The 16,846-nt window shown below is 47.5% G+C and overlaps 1 protein-coding gene across 1 annotated transcript in view; it reads left to right on the plus strand.

The window, feature by feature from the left end:
• The first annotated feature begins 257 nt into the window (after window positions 1–257).
• Window positions 258–16,846, plus strand: part of syn2b (synapsin IIb) — an 82,559-nt gene continuing 65,970 nt past the window's right edge. The window contains exon 1 of the mRNA XM_042088299.1: window positions 258–1,058. Coding sequence (XP_041944233.1) covers window positions 679–1,058 — 380 coding nt within the window. The 5' untranslated portion in view covers window positions 258–678. The remainder of the gene's footprint in view (window positions 1,059–16,846) is intronic.

Genomic DNA, 16,846 nt, shown 5'->3' on the forward strand with positions numbered 1-16,846 from the left:
CAGTGGGGTACAGCACTGACAGGATTCTCCTATTGCCTCACACGCGCCTCATGCATATTCATTGGAAACCCCGTTGTGCTGGTTGTACTACGCCACAACCACGTAGGCAGTGATGTAGCAGAGCGGGAGGGGAGGGGAGCCAAGGGCTGGGGGAGGGGGACGAGAGAGGGACGGAGCGTGTGTGTGTGTGAGCGTGACTGAGAGAGAGAGCGAGAGAGAGAGAGAGGAGGACATGCAGAGCTAGTGAGAGAGGAAGAGAGAAAGAAAGAGAGAGAGAGAGAGAGAACATCTCCTGCAGGCAATCAGGCTGTTGAAATTGCAGAGACAGACGGCACAAGCTGCAAGAGAGAGTGTGACTGTGTCTCGCGCGCACGCTTACACACGCATGCTCGTGCACACACACACACACACACACTCACACACACTGGCAAGCTCTCACTCTTGAGGAGGCAAGCAGCAAGCAGCAGGTCACCTGGAGAGTCGAGGGAAAAACACTGGGCTAGAGCTGCTCTTTCCTCACGTTGTGAGCCAGCACAGCTTGGACCGGACCTTGACCGTCTCCCTGGCTTCCTCCTCCACCAACCTCCGAGCCGCTAACCTCCAGCCGGCGACCCTCACCCTCGACGCCCAGTGAGCAGAGCGGATCTCCCAGCTGGACTCCTGCCTCCACCCGCCGCCATGAACTTCCTACGCCGACGCCTCTCCGACAGCAGCTTCATCGCCAACCTCCCCAATGGCTACATGACGGACCTCCAACGGCCGGACCCTCCTCCTCCTCCGCCACCCACGGCCGCCTCCGCCATTGCCACCGCTGCCCCGGCCTCCCCAGTGGCCTCCGCTCCTGGTCAGGCGCCGACTCCTGCCCGGTCCCCCTCAGCCTCGCCGGCTCCGGAGCGGCGGCCCCAACCGGCCCAGTCCAGCGGCACGGGCTTCTTCAGCTCCATCACCAACGTGGTCAAGCAGACGGCCGCCTCGGCCGGGCTGGTCGAGCAGGCGCCGGCTCCAAGTCACAAGAAGTTTAAGATCCTGCTGGTCATCGATGAGCCACAACACGAGTGGTGAGTGGACCTTTCTCTCTCTCACTCAGTGCCAGTGAAAATGCTCTGTTTCTTAGACCTTTAAACTGACCTCCCTTTTTGATTATCTAAATACATCCAGTGGTATATTACCTTTCGTAACAGAGCAGTTTCTTGGGCTGATAAAACTTAGCATGTGTTCCTTGGCTGTTGTGGTGAGATATATGAGGTATACAATTTGGTACCTTGGACAGCAACTCCATTGCATTTACTCAAATGGCTCTTCAGCAGTTAGCTTCCATGATGATATTGCTGTATTAGTGACTGTTGTTGAATGAATACGACTGCTTTGCCTGACAGCTGCATCAGTTGTAATTTACAGAAAATTGGGCTGTTGTACTTATTGAAAGCATCTAGGTTTTGAATGCGCATTGTCACGCACACTGTATTTCAAATGGCAACTTCAAGTGATCATCGGTGAAAGAGCATGGTCCTCAACAGCATGTGGTAAATAGAGGGACATTTTCCCTAACATGTGTGTGTGTGTGTGTGTGTGTATGCCTGTCATTCAACTGACTGTGTATATATGAGGGAAACAAGCTGAATTGCATTCCTGCCTTCCATCCCCATCAGCAGACCATGCTATCAAGTCAGGCCTAATGGCTGTATGGCCTTAGAGAAGCATGCCTAGCATCCAGCTATGTACTAGAATGTATCAATATGGCAATTATATTGCCAGGCAACTGTCCACTCTATGGTGTCTGAATGTGAATGGGCTTGCCATGCACTGTGCTACTGGTCAGAGGAAGACTTGCACTTGAATGGGCAGTGTCAGAAATAAAGCAAATAAATGCAAAATATTCAAAGCATTTGCATAATAATGGCTTAAGAGAGACACTAGGTCATTGTGCAATTGCAATGCATCTCACTAAAGGCACAAGAACGGAATATTTGACTGGCTGCTGTACTGTTTGAGAAGACACACTGCTTTCTAGGTAGGAGACAGACCTGTGCCTTTTAGGTTAATTCTATTGATTTTCCACCCCTTCCAAGAGGAAGCCAGCGAAGCTTTCTCTGAAATTGGTTGGGCTTTCTTGGCTCAACAGATGCAGCAGCCCAAAAGCCACTGCAGAGCAAGATATCTGTGTGAAATTTCCCTTGTCTGTCATTAGACAGGCAAAGCCTGCATGCGCAGAGGTGTGACATAAATCCACAAGCACGAGAGAAGAGATGACAGACAGATCCACTGTGCTTAGCCCCACCCCCCACCCCTGAACACACACACACACACACACACGCGCGTGCCGAGCACAAACACACAAACCCTTGAGCAAAGATCTGTATCTGACATGCAGTTAGTTCAGTGGCAGAGCGGCTATAAGCACTCTGCTGCTGTGTTTGGAGGATGGCGGTGTGCCAACAGAGATGGGAAAAGGTGTCATTGATGCTGTTCCATTATCTGGACGTTTATTCTGAACCTCTTTCGTTCATTTCTCTGCATAATCCCATTTTTGCCTTGGACATGAATTTCTGTGGATGCACAGTGAATATAATATGTGTGTGTGTGTGTGTGAGGTCCACTCAGAGGGTCTTACATAACCATGAACAAAACACCTCATTTTCCACAACTCACAACCTCAACAGAGATTTGGCTTTCCACAGTCATCATGCTTGAGAACACTGTGCCTCCTCTTTTTTAAGGAGGTAGGTCTTATTGTCATCCCAGTAATCTAAAGCACAACCCTTTCCTTATGTAACTACATGCACACACACACACACACACACTCACACACATACATACAAACATACACACACACATCCAAAAAAAGCAGACAGTGTCAAGCGCTAGTGGATCTCACTGCAGCTACTTTGGGTATCTATTTGTGTTATGCAACCATCCAGACTGGATGAGAGAGGCAGTAGCCCCCTGGGCATGTGAAGGTGATCTGTGCAGAAGAAAGGGCCGAGGGCTTCAGCGTCTCCCCCCTGCTCGCCTCTCTGCCCTTGAGACGCCATGCTGCTCTCCATGGAGAGAGCTGAGAGGAGGAAGCTGCACACAGGCTTGGTCATGTGATTACTCTGTGAAAAGGGATGGAGTGATTCACTCTCTCGCTAACCCCCCCAGGGTCGCATCTGCGTCTTGCTCTATCTGTTTGTGTGAATATGTGTGTGTGTGTGTGTGTTGTAAGTGAATGTGTGTGTGTGTGTGTGCGTGTGTGTGTGCTTCTGCATGGCTAAACTTGTGTGCAGGTATACTATGGTTTTTATGGCTTATAAGTCAGTATGTCCATGTTTAGCTCATCCACAGAGTTCTGGTTAGAAAGAAAAGGATGAGAGAGTGAGAGAAAGTCCAGCAGCAGAGGAGGACCAGAGGGAGAGCATATGAGGGCAGGTGGTAGGGTAGGGCCACGCCTGCTCCATCATATATTACCTATAATTCAATCAGGTCTTATTCAGCATGCCTTGTTTCAGAAGGACTCAAACTCAGTTAGCAAGACCATCATTTGCCATCCTTGTGCTGTCAGATATTACTAAGCCCGTGGCGGAAGAGGCCTGGAATAATTAGTTTGATCCGTTTTCCCTCAAAGTTTGAGTCAATTTGACAGTAAGCAATACAGCCTTACAATATGATGCCCTTATAATCAGGTTCGGTGTGTGTGTTTGCATTCTTCTTCCAAGGACATGGGATATCCCTTTACATTTCATCTGTCATCACACTCTATATGATGGCAACTGTGTAAACAATGACTTCCAGTGGGTTCTGTTTATGACTAATATTAAAGGTGCGATTTGTAGGATTGTTACCGAACGTTCTGTAGGCCAAAATCAAAACACTGGTGAACGTTCTCAAGACTACTAGACGCGAGCCTCTTCTGGGTTGCCAGATGTAATGAAGACTTAGCTAACGTTAGTTGACCTGCAGCTGCTTTAACGTTTCTCCAACCATGACCCAGCTACACATTACAGAAACAGTGAAAACAAAAAATACCTCTCTAACCAACTTAACATATTTAGCTGAAGTTAGCGATGCAGATGAAGTTTAGCCTAGGCTACCTGTTGTGGAGAAATATGGCCAGCTCTGAGTCAGACTTGATATTCTTTGTTTGACGAAGACGTCACCATCTCAGGAAGCTCCTCCGATGTCCACTTAATTTGTTTCTTGTTTTAATTTTGTAAATTTGCCTGCGTAGGCGTTCATGACTAGCCTACAACTGACATCTGTTGACAGTTGGCCTTTGCTAATTTGGCAACCCAAATAGGAGGACACGCTAGCCCATTATTAATACGCTATTCTAGAATTAATCGTTCAAAACATAAACGAAAATTCCAAGAGATTCCGCCCCGTAACTCATTTTTTTCATGGGTTTTACAGGGTTTTACGGGTTAGAGTAATGTTGTCAAATAAGCCATTACTTCAATTCATCGTGTTTCCTTACTCTCTGACAACATATGGTGATCATTTTTGGAATGGTTACAGTTTATTTTCCATTATTTCCTACATACTGGTCCTTTAAATTGTCTCTGTGGTGGTTGCCTCACACACGCACACTTACTGAACAGGTGTGGCTTTATTCAGAGTGCATCCGGATTTGATCTGCCACCAATGTTTTCACAGTCTGTCTCTGTTTATGAGACGCCCAGGTAGGGTCGCTATTTGATGTATTTGCTCCATTACATTGCTCTACTATACTGTTGAGATGCAGCAATATTGAATGATATACCTTTTCCTAGCTATATTCAAACATTGAGCTATATTACACACCCCTTGGTATTTCATATTGTGTAAACCTTAGCGTTCCTCCTGAAAAGATCAGCTACTGAGGGTTTGTTCACATATAAAAGAAATCCTGTGCAGCTGGAGGCAGACTTTGTGTATGAGCAGATGTTGACTGGCACACTCTTCATCTTTTGTGACGTCTTCAAGAGCAAGCAATGTTACTCTAGCTCCATTCCACAAGCCTCACACTGCCACACCTGAGAACAATCCAAACATTGTTTGTTTTTCCTCTCACAAATACCCATTGTGTTTCTAACATCTTCTTGTACATTTTTGTCTCCTTGAAAGAAAAAATAATCAAAAGAGTTTCTCCCTGAATGTGGATATTGAAAAGTGTGAAAGCAATCCTGAAATAAAGTGTCTTGTTTCACATATTTCACACCTCTCTGTCACAAAAACAAATCAAAGATGTACTTTGGATTTACCGTGTTATGTTTTTCCTAGCAGTAGTGCTTCTTTTTCACTTGTGGAGGATAATGCCTTATCTCCCTACTATGATTAGTCAGGTTGTTTTACCAATTGTCTCCATATTGACTAGTTTTGTTGATGTGACTCAAACCTAAGCTTTTAGCTGATCTACTCACTTTCAATATTATTTGGAAGATTATTATTCTTCATTAGAAATGCCCATTGCTTGTGTCCTGTGGTACAGTTCCAGACTGCTGTGAATGTGATGGGAGAGTTAAAAGTTCACATCACGAGGATATACTATGGCAAATGTTTAATTCATGGCATTAGCAAACCCTTTTCTGAACATATGACATATCCAGCGCACACCATAGATGTGGTTGCTAGAATGTAATTGCTACAGTACATGTTGAATAGAAAGGTCAACCTTCATACGGCTTGATGGGGCAGCCGTGGCCTACTGGTTAGCGCTTCAGACTTGTAACCGGAGGGTTGCCGGTTCGAACCCCGACCGGTAGGCCACGGCTGAAGTGCCCTTGAGCAAGGCACCTAACACCTCACTGCTCCCCGAGCGCCGCTGTTGTTGCAGGCAGCTCACTGCGCCGGGATTAGTGTGTGTGCTTCACTGTGTGCAGTGTGTTTCACGGATTGGGATAAATGCGGAGACCAAATTTCCCTCACAGGATCAAAAGAGTATATATACTTATACTTATACTCTGACCTACTCTCCAGCTGGGGAAATCTCTTAGAGACCGTAAAGGGAGAGCTACAAAATGTTCTTTTAAACCGTGTACTATAGACCCTTTCAACGATAAAAACAAAAACAATGCTTGAACGTTCTATTTGGGCCCCAATCTACTTCCTCTGCATTAAGATAACATATGGAATGTTAAAACGGAAGTCTTGTGGGGCCAACTATGATGCTGATAATGGAACTCTCTTGAAAGGGTCCATAGAAAAGCACAAAGACTTCCCAATCCCATAACATAATTACACACTTACAGTATACATAGGTAGCAGTAATAGTTCTTCCTTTTCTCATTTATGTTCAGTGATGAAGGCCTCCACACAACTGGTCAACTATCAATTTGTTCTCTGAGCCACAAAGCTAGCCATAGATTGGTTGGTTTATGGTTTGGTTAACGTAATTTGTTTACATGTAAGTTAATGTTAATTTGTTTACATGTAAGTAATGGATAAATTCTAAGCATTGTAATGTTTGAAATTAGTCTGCAATGTTGTGCTGTGAAAAGTTTTCCTTATTTTTTTAGATGCGTTCCAGCCCGGAACACAGAACTGCAAAGTACATCCTTTATGGTTGGTGGGAACGACAAATGTGTTTATGTCTTTAAAAATAGATTTGAAGACACCAAAACTAGTTACCTGATAAAAGCAAGCATACCTCATAGAGTGGCAAATTCTTGAACATAATATCTCTTGGTGGCTGTCTGCATGTCCTTACTGAAATTCTGCATTGACTTGAAATTGACCAATTAACCAAATACTGAAATCTGGACATTTAATGTAGAATGACCAGCTCTGAACGAGGATCACATTCGTTCTCCTAGGATGTGAATGTCCACTTCATCAGTGTCTCAGAGAAGCTTGAGATTTAATTCTCTCAGGGGACAGGCTTCTATATCAATACCCACTGACATGGCGCCGCTTGTCACTGCTGACAAATCACCGCCATAAAGGGGCTTTTAGCTGTGCAGCGGTGGGCTTGCTTGAAGTCTTTTGTGAATTAAAGCAGGAGAAATATGACAATATTCAGAAGTAGCAGCACTTTAGTAGTAAAACTGAGTTGTTAAGTCTTTTAGCTTGTAGCTGTCTTTCTGTAATGTCTCAGGTCATGGACAACACATGCTAACACAGCTCCTCAAAAGACTCACCAGATTAAGACAAAGACACATTTGAATTAAGGTGCCATGTGTTGCATTCGTTTGCCTAGGGGGTGTTTTGAAAGAAGGTCCATCCAAATTCCCCAGCAATTCCCCTGTGACAACTGAACTGAAAAGGGCAAGATAAAGCCAATATCCCATACACACAAATTGTCCATAATTGCCTCCACCAACAGATACATAAAGGCTCCATCCTCCGCCATTTGTATTTGATTGTTTGTTTGTTTGCACTGAGATGTGTGAGGACACAGAGAGACTCAAGCCATTAACCATGCAGTTGCAGTGCAGAGAGAAGACAACTCCCACTGGCTTTCTTCACTTTCTCCACCAGCCTGTGGCATCTTTAGCTTGCCTGCTCGATAAATTCAGGCTTATTAACTTCAGATGCACAGTCATTAGTTTGGTCAGACACACAGCAGCATCTGACTGGAAGGAGAAAGCCTTTAGCATTCTCAGCAAAGGGTAATTGCCTTGTAGCATGAGATATCAAAGAGCTTTTAAACCCTGCACACCCAAATGGCACAAGAGACAAAATGGCTGGCCTTGAGTTTTGGTGTGCTGTGCCTGTCACACACACATTAAAACAACACAGTTTAATTGAAACACGTTATTTCACACCTCCTAGTGCAGGTTTCACTGATACATTATGTGTGAACATGAGCACAGAAGAAGGTAAACAAGCCACAAAATAGGCTATAACTATAGCTTAACACGCCACCCAATGTCAGTAGTAATATTACATTACATTACATTTAGCAGACACTTCTTGACCAAAGTGACTTACATATGTCAGCTATATTACAAGGGATCACATTGTCCCCGGAGCAACTTGGGGTTAAGTGCCTTGCTCAAGGGCACAACGGTGGAAGCCGGGAATTGAACATTAATATATGTTCTTACCTTAACTTTCACGAGTTGAGTCATACCTCTCCCGTGTCAGTATGTGCACTCAAACGCTCTGGTGCGCGGCACGACTGTGTTAGCATTTTGATATGCTAGCGGGCTCAGACGTAGAAGTAGTCAAAAACATCCACGTTTTTCCGACTTAAATACAGTTGCACAAGTAGTTGATAAAAATGTCTACGGTCACACAACATGAAACGTGGCGATTTTCCAAGCGAATAAACAGGAGAACTACAATGTGTGGCGCAATAGCAGTGGGAGTACTTCGACCTAGCGTAGTAATATTAATTAAAGGAGAATTCCGGTGTGATATTGACCTAAAGTGTATTGAAACATGATACCGAGTGTGAACGTATGTCTCATAGCCCATCTCGGCTTGTCCCCTGCACTCCAAAATCTGGCGCTAGTTAGCCGATGCTACCAACAGCTTTTTCAATAGTGGTGCTTCGGCATCGGGCTAGCCATGCAAATAAATCACTGTTTTACACCCATTTACGAGGCTCAATGTATCTCCACACTTCATTGGTAGACTTCCGAGGGCCCTGACATTTAAAACGAGATATTGAGAACTTTGAAAAAGCACTGGTAGTTTACTTACAAGACGATTTATACAGACAGTATCTTCACGAAGTTTAGCGTTTGCAGCCATCTTGAATTTAGTCACGATAAGTCGAGCAACGAGTAAGAATGAACAGGTATGATAAGGGATCAGATTCCAAAAATAATTCAGTAGAAATGCATGGATTCCAGTTTCTTCCAGTAGCAGCAACTGGAATCCATGCATTTCCACGAAGAAACTGGAATCCATGCATTTCCACTGAATTTGCATGCATTTTTGTAGCCTATTTGTTTCACTGTATGAGGAAGTTCTCTCTCTCTCTCTCTCTTTTTGTTTGCCCATGCAAACCCATCTGACTGAGGTCATTAAGTGGAAAAGTTCACTTTGTCAGTAGTCCAGGTTCTGGTCTGCCAGAGGGGAGAATTATATTTATTGTTTGTGCTTTGCAGCTCTACTGGAGAGAAGATTCTCATTTGAATCGCAGCAGGCAGTCAGATAGATAGATAGATAGATAGATAGATACTTTATTGATCCCCAGGGGAAATTCAAGGTCTCAGCAGCAGCATACATACAACACAAACACATTCTTTAACCGCAGAAAGAGTAATTAAAGTATATAATATAAAAACACAACTAAGCAGTAAGGACAGTAGAAAATAAAGAATATGCTAAATATACTAAAATACAAATTATACTAACACTTAATACAATATATAAAAATATACTAAAATACAAATTACAAAAGTACAAATTATACTAACACTTAATCTAAATCAATTCTAAAAACAGTATCCACATAGTGGTGATTAATAAATCAGAGGTGCTTGCAATGACTGAGGCAGGGACTGAGCCTGTGATTCTCTGTGCATAGTAAGGTATGGTAAGGTGCTCTGTGTGAATGAGTGTCATGGTGGTAGTGCAATGGTGATAGTGGTCATGGTGATAGTGCAAATGAGTAAGTCAACAGTGCAACAATGCAGAAATAAAGTAAAGTCTATATATCTATATATTTAACTATTTAAGAAAATGTATAAGTGTGGCCACAGTTCGGCTGTGGCATGGGGGTGGGGGGGGTTATGCATATGTGCTGATGTGCTAATATAACACGCAAACAGTGAGGCATAAAGACAGTGGTACAAGTGGCTAGTGGACAGACAGTACCAAACATGGAGGGGGTGAAGAGGCAGACAGACTATGCAGAGAAGTCTATCTCTACTCTTCCCTTAAGTGAGGCATTGAACAGTCAGTATAAGCACACAGCCTGCAATATGGGGATACACTGTTGTTGACTTTACTAACTAAGGAGGAGACAGAAAGCAATGCAATGCAAAGTCAAAAAGCCATGCAAGAGTTAACAGTAAATATATTGTTATATGGACCCCTGAACCCCACCTCACCCTGTCCCAGGCTATTGATATAGCAAAAACAAAACTGAGAAAGTATATGTAACGGGAGCAGGAATTATGCTACTGACCCTTGAGGTACAACAACAGACACACTGGATATATATAAAACTCAGTTTTATTACAACATTAAAAAAAAGGCATATAAAAAAAACACCCAATACATATATGTATAAGTAACTAGGTCCTGGTGCTTCAAACCAGTGTGGAAGATCTAGAGAAAGTAGCTAGTTAGCTACTTCAAGCCAGTGTGGGGAATCTAGGGATGGCAGTTAGTTAAAATGTCAGCAGCTACAAAATACTGTTTTAAACCAGTGTGGAAGATCTAGGGCCAGTAGCCAATTAACTACTTCAAACCAGTATGAAAGATCTAGGGATAGCAGCTAGTTAAGTGCAAGCAGCTACACAATACTGCTTTAAACCAGTGTGGAGGATCTGGCGCCCTCTAGAGGGGAGAGAAATCATATAGTCACAGTTACTCTAACGCAGGTAGGCCTATTACTAGCGATTCACACTCGTGCACAAAATCACATCACACGCACCCACAAAAGATCACACTATTGTGAAAACAAGGGCAGAAAAGCCACAAATGTAAATAGTAGAAGTATTCAATCGAACTAGCACAACACGTTACTCCAAAGGGTGACACGCACACACAGTTAATTGCTACTACGTTAAAGTAGTGTTTACACAATGGATTTCCCCACCCTGCACACACTTCTAAAAAAACTGTAGCGAGCAGCCTGACCTTCTATCTTAACTATAGCCAGCCTAGTAACACACAATTGATTGTACAGAGGGTGAATGAATAGTCCAGCAACCACTCACGACCCAGCCCACAGTTCGTAATCCACAACACAGAACCAGGAAGTCGCCGCCGCCTCGGCCTCCTTGTCTCTCGCACTGAAACAGGGTAGCTTGCGCCTCTCGCCGCCAATGCTCCTTCTTGAATGTCAACAGTCGGCACTCCACCAGGAACTGCGAGGAGGAGGAAGTGAATCAGCAAAGTAGCCACAATAAATCGCGGGGTAAAACCCACTCACAAGACAACGGCACAATTACTTTCCTTCACGTGAAGAATCGGGTGCGTTGGATAATCCTTTCGCGGCCCTCACGGTGTCCGAACGGATGTTTGGTCAATTCGCCGTTGTAGCTGGGAAGTCAGAGGCGGTAATCCCGAGGTCTCGGCTCTCGTGGGTTGCGGTGCGTGAAGTATCCGGGCGCCTGTTGCAGATAAAGGGAACGCACCGATGAGAGGGCCGAGTCAGCTTTTATCCCCTCCAGCCACCAATCACGGGTCTTGTCAATTGTCTCCATTATCGGCAGCACCTGTGGAGGAACGTCTCACAAGCATACGCACACACACACACACACGCACAACCCCCGCCCCCAGACAGTTCATTTGACATTTTGACTGTAGAGCCCCGCTACATTTCCACCCCCCTTTGATAGTGCTCGTCCCGAGCACTAAGCCTCCAGTCCAGGTTTGGTGTAGTGGTTACACGGTCTGTTGCAACCTTTAAGGTCGGTAACGAGCAGGAGGGTTCCCTCGGTTGTGGCGGGCTGGATACCGACTAGGGACACGTGTCTCCGGGTTTTGGTAATGTCCTGGGGCTGGGGCTGGGCAGAGCTCTATTATTGTCTGTGGTGGAGCTATTATATCCTGACCAGTCCCTACTGTTCGCAACTCTGGGCCAGGGGCTTCATGAGAGGGCGCAGCGGAGGCAAGAGGAAGAGGTGACGTCGCTGTAGGGTTGAGTGGTATGTCGGCTGGCACTGGCATTGGGGTCTGTACAGGGTCCAGCTGAGCTGGTGCAGCTGGTTGGATTACCACAGGAGCAGCAGGCCTAAAGGGTTCTGGAGGATGGGCTGGCCCGTACTCGTGGCACCCATTTTGGTGACCTTCTTTGCTGTTAACGATCGTCACAGGGTCTCCTGGGCATGGTCGCAAGTTGTTGCGATGGAGGGTTCGACACGGACCATCTTTACCCTCTGGCCGTATCGTGAACACTGGCCGGTCACGATGGGGCTGTCCGACGATCACAAAAGGTGTTGGGAGCCACTGTGGTGCAAGTTTACCTTGAGCCCTGCGACGGAAGTTTTTTATCAACACCCTCTCTCCTGGCAACAGTGGCATGGTCCGAGTGTTCCGGTTGTAGTGCCTCTGGTTCCAGTGGTTGCGGCGTTCTGCGTTGTTACGGACAGTCTCATAGGCTTGCAGAAGAGTCTGATGGTGGCTTCTGACCCACCCATCTAGCCCATCTCTACACTGGGGCGGTGCAACGTCATACAACATATCCACTGGTAACCTGGCATGGCGGCCAAAGACAACATAATGTGGAGTCATTCCAGTGCTGGCGTGTGTGGTATTGTTATAGGCCTGTAGAAGTGCAGGTAGCCGGCTGGGCCACTGAGACTGGGACTGCGTTTCAATGGTACCCAGCAGAGATAAAAGGGTGCGATTAAACCTCTCACATGCACCGTTGCCTTGTGGGTGGTACGGGGTGGTGCGTATCTTTCTGCAGCCGTACATCGTGCATAGCTGCTGCATCAGAGTCGACTCGAAGGCTGCCCCCTGGTCTGTGAGGATTCGCTCCGGACAGCCAAAAGGGAGGATAAGTGCAGTCCACAGGGCCTTCACTGTGGTAGGAGCCGTCTGATCCCTGGTTGGTACAGCCACTGCGTATCTGGAGAATAGATCTGTGATGACAAGAATATATTGGTACGTATCTGAAGGCCTCCCAAGGGACAAATAATCTAAAGCCACAGTCTCAAAGGGGTAGCTAGAAACAATTGGGCACAGGGGGGCTTTTGGTTGGGCTCCCGACTTCCCAACTAGACAAGTGGTACACTCTGCGGCCCATTTCCGGGCATTTGTACTCATGCCCACCCAGTAGAACCTCCTTCTCAGCAACGAGACCATTTTGTCACCACTCGCATGGGCTGCTGCCTTGTGATACTCTTCCCAAAGTGGTCGGGCCTGTGCTTCTGGGATGATGATCTGCTTCACCGGTGCGCCCGTATCTGGTTCAGCGACACATCTCACCAGGGTTCCATCACACAGCTCTAAGCGGCACCACTCCCGGAGCAAGCAGCGAAGCTGTGGAGACAAGGTAGAGGGGTTATTAACTATAGGGGGTTCACGGCTCACCTTCCAGGTGTGCAGGAGTTGCAAATCAGGGTCATCCCGCTGTTGTTCCCCCCAATGTTTCTGCAGGGCAGGTGGTTCTGTCGGTGCCATGCAGGCCATGGTGTGCACAGTGTGCTCCGTTGCCTCTCCCGGTAGCCGTGACAGTACATCAGCATTTCGATTGGCTGTCCCTGGACGGTAGCGTAGGTCATACGAGTAGTTTGCCAGCTGGGCCACCCACCTTTGTTCAGTTGCACCCAGTCTCGCTGTTTCGAGGTGGACCAGGGGGTTATTGTCGGTAAAAACAGTGACCTTAGCTCCCCATAGATAGTCTTTGAATTTGTCTGTAATAGCCCATTTTAGAGCCAATAGTTCCAGCTTAAAAGAGCTATAATTTTGGTCATTACGCTCAGTGGGGTGAAGGCTGCGGCTGGCGTATGCTATGACTCTCTCTCTTCCCTCTTGGACCTGGGCTAGGACCGCTCCGAGACCGTCCAGACTAGCGTCAGTGTATAATCGGAACGGAAGCTGGAAGTCTGCATAGGCCAAGATGGGGGCGCTAAGGAGGGCCTGCTTCAGACGGTCAAAGGCCACTTGGCAACCCGGTGTCCATTGGATAGGGGCAGAGGGTTTGTTGGCTTGGCCTTGTAGGAGTCGATGGAGGGGGGCCGCTACCTTGGAGAAGGCTGGGATGAAGCGTCGATAATATCCGGCAAAGCCCAGAAAAGATCTCACTTGTTTCACAGTCGAAGGTGTGGCCCAATCACGGACAACTGCTACCTTGTCTGGATCTGTCGCTATCCCTCGGCTGCTGACCACGTGTCCCAGGTATGCCACTTTCCTCTGGAACAGGTGGCACTTCCGTGGCTGTAGCTTCAGGCCATGTTCTTGGAGGCGGCCAAAAACCTGCGCTAGGTGTTGCAAGTGGGTGGTGAAGTTGGGCGAGTAGACGATGACATCATCAAGATAGATGAGGAGGTGGTCATACACTTGTGCTCCCAGACAGCGTTGCATCAGCCTCTGGAATGTGGCTGGGGCGTTACAGAGGCCAAAGGGCATACGTTCAAAGTGGTATAGACCAAAGGGGGTGGTGAAAGCGGTCTTCTCTTGATCTTCTGGTGCAACCTCTACCTGCCAGTATCCACTGGCGAGATCAAGGGTGGAATACCACTCACACTTGGACAGGCTAGTGAGGGATTCTTCAATGCGAGGTAGAGGAAAGGAGTCTTTGTGGGTTACTGCATTTAGCTTGCGGTAATCAACGCAAAATCTCCACGAGCCATCTTTCTTTTTGGCAAGGACCACTGGAGCAGCCCATGGACTCGAGCTCTCCTTCACAACCCCACTGTCGAGCATGCCCTGCAACAAGCCCCTCAGTTCTGGATAGAGGTTTGGAGGAACTGGGCGATAGCGCTCCCGGATCGGGGGTGCCGTGCCAGTGGGAATCTGATGGGTGACCACTGCTGTTCTGCCAAAATCCTCGTCATGGGCTGCAAACACATGAGACCACTTCCCCAAGAGGGCCTTCAATTGGGCCTGTTGGTCAACGTCTAGCCCTTCACCATGCAGAGCGAGAGCTGGGTGGTCATCACTAAGGGTCTGTCCCACCTGTTGTACATCAACCTCGATGATTTGGGGGCCAGTATTCCGCAAAACTAGCCTTGTCCGTCCCTGTACATCCTTTTGGTCGATTTGGGTGACTGTGGCCAGGGGGCATCGTTGAGGTAGTTCCATGGGAAATGGGTTTGGATTACAGATACGCAGGGGGACTCTCCCTCCCCGGGTCCAGCTCAGCGATCTAGCCACTCGCCATTCACATCCATGGTCCTCCAGGTCTTCAATCAGGACAGGGCAATCGGGCAGGCCAGCAGCTTGCGGTACATGGGCCCAGACGATCATTTCGGCGGAGGGAGGCAACACTACTGGGGGCTGCCGTTGGAGTCTAGCCACACCTTGGAGCTCTAATCCAGTCACTGATGCTTCGGCCCTCTGGCAGGCGGCGAACGCTGCATCCCAGACTTTTTCTGCAGAGGGGGAAAACACAGACTTAAATGCAGCGACTCCTGGGTGCCCACCTTGAAAGACCCCGGCCCAACAATCGGTCACAACGTTCATGCCCAAGAGTCCATATTCGGTGTTAATGCAGTCGTCACGGACAATAACTACTCCCTTCCCCTTAACATCTAGTCCCCCAATGCAAAAGTCTAGGACTGCATAGCCTACATAGGGAATGTGAAGGCCGTTAGCCGCTTTCAAGGCTAGCCATGATATGCGGCTAGGATCCTGTATGCACTCATCACCGAAGTGGCGCTGGAAAAGTGTTTGGCTAAAAAGGGTGACTTGGGAGCCAGTGTCCAGTATGCATGGAATTCGTTGGCCTTGGACAAATACCTCAATTTCGGGGCATCTACCAACCATGGCGGGCCTTTGTTGGGGCGCAGTTGGCGGCCCCTCCCGGTTCACTCGCCCTGTTGTGACCGGGGGTACCGAAAACCCGTCTGGGCTGGGCGTCGCCGTGGGCAAAATCTTTGGATGTGTCCAGCATCTCCACAGTCACGGCAGATAGCTCGGCCTTGGGCATCCCACTGGTAGGAGGACTGTCCAGGAGGGGCTGATCCCAGGCGTTGACGTTGGGGGGCATTGGGTGGTGGACGCCAAGATGGTCGAGGGGCTGTCTCAGTCTCCGGCGGTGGCTTCCAGTGTCCTTGGATCTCCTCTATGATCGACTTGCCTAGAAGTGTTACCTGTTCCTTCAGCTCTTGGCGCAGCTCAGCCCGCAGGGCTTCCTTTATTTGTTGAAACTCGGTGGCTGGGGAAGTAGGCCGTGGCTGAGATGTTGTAGCAAAGGTTGGGAAAGCACTGGCTTCCTCTGTATGGACCAGCTCCCGCTCTAAAGCTTTTGCCTCCTCACAAGCCTCCACAAAGGTGAGCGTTGAGGTCCTTCGGAGCTGCCTCTGTAGCTCCTGCTTCAACGATCCCGTTCTTAGGCCCATGGAAAACTGTGTCCGCAGCAGCTCATCGTCGGTTCCGGTGTTGAGAGGATCCCTAGCTCTCCAACTGTAATGCAGCTCACGCAAACGGAGAATGAAATCCTTGACACCCTCCCCAGGTTCCTGTCTGCAGCTGAAAAACTGGGCCCTCAGCTGAGCTAGTGGTTGTTGGCCTCCATACAGCTCACCTAGGGCCTCTAAAATCTTAGTGTCAGTATCACGTTTGTCCACTGCCAGCAGCACCACCTCCCTTTTGGCATTTGCCTCCAAAGCGCTAAGTACAAAGTCCACCCGTTGCTCTGCATTCAGCCCCTGGGCCCGGATGAAGGCTTCAATCTGCGTTCTCCATTCTAAAAACTTTGATGCACCCCCTTCTCCACTAAACTTAGGGACCCATGGCCCGCCCATAAACCATGGCATAAATGCAGCTACCATTTGTGGCTGTGCACCTGCTACCTGAGGCTGCTCGCGGTTACTCATTGTTGTGTACGTCAAGGGTCCTGCCAAAACTACGCCAAAATTGTAACGGGAGCAGGAATTATGCTACTGACCCTTGAGGTACAACAACAGACACACTGGATATATATAAAACTCAGTTTTATTACAACATTAAAAAAAAGGCATATAAAAAAAACACCCAATACATATATGTATAAGTAACTAGGTCCTGGTGCTTCAAACCAGTGTGGAAGATCTAGAGAAAGTAGCTAGTTAGCTACTTCAAGCCAGTGTGGGGAATCTAGGGATGGCAGTTAGTT

Source organism: Alosa sapidissima, chromosome 4, assembly GCF_018492685.1.
Source record: "Alosa sapidissima isolate fAloSap1 chromosome 4, fAloSap1.pri, whole genome shotgun sequence".
In the NCBI taxonomy this organism is placed as follows: domain Eukaryota; kingdom Metazoa; phylum Chordata; class Actinopteri; order Clupeiformes; family Clupeidae; genus Alosa; species Alosa sapidissima.